At 57.0% G+C, this 4,653-nt stretch overlaps 1 protein-coding gene across 1 annotated transcript; it reads right to left on the bottom strand.

Annotated features, from left to right (window-relative positions):
• Positions 1-377: 377 nt before the first annotated feature.
• On the bottom strand, positions 378-3,389 carry LOC141022847 (uncharacterized). Its single transcript, XM_073499119.1, has one exon. It carries the CDS (start codon positions 3,387-3,389, stop codon positions 378-380), a length of 3,012 nt encoding a protein of 1,003 aa, XP_073355220.1.
• Positions 3,390-4,653: the final 1,264 nt, after the last annotated feature.

Raw genomic sequence — 4,653 nt, 5'->3', positions numbered from 1 at the left:
CGGCGCCGCCGAGTCGCCATCGTGCGGCTAGGTTATGGAGGCGGTCAATTTTCTCGTACGGGATAACTAAATCCTGTAGTAATTGAACAGAGAGAGGGGGTTATTTGATAATTTGCGTTTAAGTGGATTGTTAGGACTTAGGAGTCCCACCTGTGATCCATGACGTCCGCTATTGATCCAACAGTCCACGATAGTAATTTTCAGATTTTTTTTAAGGAAGCGCAGGCGAACTGCGTTTGGATTATGAGAAGAAACAGCGACAGAGCGCTAGTCTGTACAAAAGCAACCAAAGGCTGCGAAAAACAAAAGAAAAAACAGGATCCCAGGCTGCCTAGACCTCACTCTCGCAGCATCAAGTGGTTACCCCCTGCTAATACCTACGTAGCTAGCTCGTCGGTGAGCAGCTCCAACACTACCCGGACAGGGCGCTCGAGATCCATGAAAATGCGGCCGTTACGCTCGAGCCAGATCCACCAGGTGATTAGGAGAGCGATTGATCTCGCCCGCTTGCGGCCAACAGGCACCGTGCTAAGTCCGTCCAGCCAATCCACCATGCAGTTTGAAGACCTCCAAGAGCTTGGAAGGAAGGTGGGGACGCGAAAGCGGCTGGCCGCCGCCGTCCAGAGGTTCCTTGACCAAGTGCACTCCCTGAACAAGTGCTGAGCGGTCTCCAGGTTGCGCCAGCATAACGGACAGAAATAGGAATTAGGCCATGCCCTGGCCATGAGCCGGTCCGCCGTGAGCAGTCTACCAGCGGAGAGGAGCCGTGAGAAAAACTTAATCTTGGCCGGCACCCGGGCACGACAGACGGACTGCATGATAGGCGAGAAGGTGGACCCCAAGAATTGCAAATGGTATGCCGAAGAGGCCGAGTAGCTGCCAGAGGCCTCAAGCTTCCAGGTGAATATGTCCCTGCCCGTATCAGGGATGGTCGTAGCACTGATCCGGCCCCAGAGGGAAACAAAAGCCGCGAGGAGGTTGCTTGGAACTCGTCCCCCTAGGTCGTTTACCCAGCGGTTGTCGGTTAGTGCCTGACGCACGGTGCGGTGCTTGCGTTTGGAGAGGCGAAACAGTTCTGGCGCAATGTGGCATGGAGCTTGGCCTTGCAGCCAACTATCCATCCAGAAGGAGGCCGTTCGGCCATCGCCTAGTGCTACCGTCGTGGCTGCCGCGAACAGCCAGCGGTCGTCCTCGTTGCAAGGCACAGGAAGACCGATCCAAGGCTTGTAGGGGGTCGTCTTCTCCCACCAAAGCCATCTCAGCCTGAGCGCAATGCCGAAGCGGTCAAGGTCGATGATGCCCAGCCCACCGAGTTCTTTAGGCCTGCATATCCTGCCCGATGCAACCTTGTAGTGCCCTCCAGGGCAGCTTTCCTGTCCACGCCAGAGCCAAGCCCTCCTGATTTTGTCGATCTGACGCCTCACCCAGGCTGGTAACTGGTGAACTGATAGCCAATATACGGCCAGCGCCGAGATAACGGAGTTCAGTAGCACGAGACGGCCGACGGCAGTGAAAAGCTTGAATTTCCATGCAGCCAATCGGGCCAAGATCTTGTCCAGCAACGGCTGCAGTTCAGCTTTGCGAACCTTGCGAAGGGACAGAGGGAGGCCCAAAAAACAGCACGGCAGGGCGGCGCGTGCAGCCCCAAGCGGCTGTATGATATCATCCACATCGAAGAGCTCGGGGTGGATTGGGATGGCCTTGCTCTTGGAGAAATTTACTTGAAGCCCCGTGGCCTGCCCAAAGGCCTGCAGGATCTGCCGGATGGCTTGAACCTCCTGTCGGACGGGGTTTAAGAAAAGAGCAACGTCGTCCGCGTAGAGAGAGGTTCGTAGGCTTGGAATTCTCCCCTTCAACTTGGAAAGCAGCCCATCACGGACGGCTAAGTCCAACAGCCTCTGAAGCGGCTCCATGGCGAGGATGAACAGGAACGGGGAGATCGAGTCGCCCTGCCTGAGCCCCCTGTGGTGCCTAATCGACCGGCCCAACGCCCCGTTGACGAGCACCCTGGACGAGCTGGTGGCGAGGAGCATGGTGATCCAGTTGCACCAACGTGACCCGAATCCTCGCGCCCGCATCATGTCCAGCAGGTAGGGCCATGAGACAGTGTCGAATGCTTTTGCTATGTCAAGCTTGAGCAAAATAGCGGCCCGCTTCGTCCTGTGGAAATGCCTCGCCATCCCTTGCACAAAAATAAAATTGTCTTGGATGCATCTGCCCTTGATGAATGCACTCTGCGTCGGCGAGATGAGCGTGTCAATCCGCTTGGCGAGCCTCATTGCAAGTACTTTGCTGAAGAGCTTCGCCACACTGTGCAACAGGCTGATGGGCCTGTAGTCCGCCATGCTTGAAGCCCCGTCCTTCTTGGCCAAGAGCACAACGTGTGCCCCATTGAGTAGATGCAGGCCTGTCTGATTCATGCAGTGCAGCTGCTGGAATGCGAGGACAAGGTCGTCTAAGATGATTTCTGCCGCCGCCTTGTAGAATGCCCCTGAAAAACCGTCCGGGCCTGGAGCCCGATCCGGCGGCAAGTCCGCAATGGCCGCTGCAATTTCCTCCCGGGTGAAAGCAGCCTCCAGGTCATCGAGATTGGCCCTAGGAAGGTCAAGCGCATCCCAGTTGAATCCCGTCGACACCGGGCCCGGGTCCCCGAGCAAGCGGTCGAAGAACTCGGTCGCGATCTGCTCCTTGTGGTGCTGCTCCGTGGCCAAAACGCTGCCCGAAGGCAATGAGGCAATGAAGTTTTTCCTTCGGCGGCCATTTGCATTTATGTGGAAGTACTTGGTGTTGGCATCACCAGCTCGAACTTCCCTGACTCTGGCGCGCTGCCTGGCCTTGATGCGCTCGATAACTGTGAGACCAAGAATGCGCGACTTGAGCTCTTTGCGCAGGATTAGCTTGTCCTGCTCGAGCTGCCTATCTTCCTGAGCATGGTCGAGCATCAGAACCGTATCCTGCGCCATCAGCAACTGCAGGAGGGTGTTCCCAATGTGGTGCTTGTGCCAGAGACGGAGCGCTCTAGCCGCCCGCTTGAGCTTGGCATCCAGCCTGGCAAGCGCACATCCATGCACTCCGGGCGCGTTCCAAACTGCTGCCACAACCTCCTTAAACCCAGAAACATGCGGCCAGAAGGCTTCGAAGCGGAACCGCGCGCTGCACCGCGATGAAGACTCACACGTCAAGAGGAGAGGGCAGTGATCTGACATGGCCGTGGCGAGGGGCTGGAGCCGCGCAGTGCTGAACTGAAGATCCCACTCCAACGTGCAGAAGGCGCGGTCCAGGCGCACCAGCGTGGGCGAGGCATGCTCGTTTGACCATGTGAACCGCCTGCCACACAGATTGATCTCCTTGAGATCGCTGCTATTTAGCGCCGATCGGAACCGCGCCATGAGCCGCAAATTGAGGTTGGAGTTGCTCTTGTCCCGGGCTTCATAAATTAGGTTAAAGTCCCCAATTAGTAGCCAGGGTCCGGAGATAAGCCCACGGATCCGAGCCAGGTCAGCAAGGAAAAGCGGTTTGGCAGCGTACTCTGAGGGCCCGTAGACCGTGGTCAGCGTCCAGGCCTCCCCACCGACCAGCGGCGTCACTAGCGCGGTAACGACGAAGGCTGACAAATCGATCTGGTCGATCTGGAAGGAGGCGGCATCCTAGGCCAACAGTACCCCTCCCCGCGTTCCAGCCGCAGGCAGAACCAGCGAACTGTTCAGCCTCGGCCCTGCGATCTCTGTAAGCATGGCAGCCGGAATTGCTTCGCGCTTGGTTTCCTGCACACAAAGGATCGAACATCTAGTCTGCTCCACCAGAGATCGCACCCCCCATCTACGGGCGCGGTCGTTCAGGCCCCTTGCGTTCCAGTTCAAAAGAGAAAAGCTACTCATGGAAAACACGAACAGGGGCTCATTGCATTGGCATGCTTGAACAGGGAGCAGCGAAGCAAACATACATCGACAGATACGGCCGGTGTGACGACACGGGCGCCCGGCGAGGTCGCAACAAACTAAAACCTAGCCTACGACGCGGTCCGGGGACGGCGCGGTGGCTACAACAGGAAACGAACTGGAAACGGACTAACATAGCAACAGAACGGGGCCCCTAGACATCTGGAGTGCATCAGGCAGCGTCGCCGGTGAGCTCGAGCAGGTCCTCATCCGGAAGGTTGAGGGAGGCAGAAGAGTGCACTCCAGCAGCCCGCCCCAGAGCGGAGACCATCCTTCCCAGTGGCGTCTTGAAATGATTGGTGTAGCGCTGATGCACTTCGGCCGTGAACTGGCCTGGGTGGTCGATGAACGCCAACTGCTTGGCGAGCCTTGCTTGCGCCTTCTGCTGCTGAGTCATTCCGGCCGCCCTGGGTATTCACGTGCTAAACTCAGGTAGTAGCTTTTCCTTGCTGGTAGATTCCTTGTAGGCATGTAGTAAACAGAGTTGACCAAAGGAAAAAACCGATTTGGCTTCAGGTGATGGTCTCGGCAACTCCTTTCCACGGTTACGGCGACTCATCGAATCAGCCAAAAGCAACCGTAATTTGATGACTTTTATACGTACAGACGGAAACTCCTCTGCACTTGGCTTCTCGCGGCGGTGCAGAAAAAAGTGATCCGACCAGAACGGATCGCATGCGACTGCGCACACATATGCAATCCTAATTTCTCAGAC

Source organism: Aegilops tauschii, chromosome 5, assembly GCF_002575655.3.
Source record: "Aegilops tauschii subsp. strangulata cultivar AL8/78 chromosome 5, Aet v6.0, whole genome shotgun sequence".
Lineage (NCBI taxonomy): Eukaryota > Viridiplantae > Streptophyta > Magnoliopsida > Poales > Poaceae > Aegilops > Aegilops tauschii.
This window is presented reverse-complemented; position numbering and strand designations above follow the sequence as displayed.

Coding starts and splice junctions, on each gene's coding strand:
- LOC141022847 (XM_073499119.1), bottom strand. CDS start 3,389: ATGGCGCGGTTCCGATCGGCGCTAAATAGCAGCGATCTCAAGGAGATC.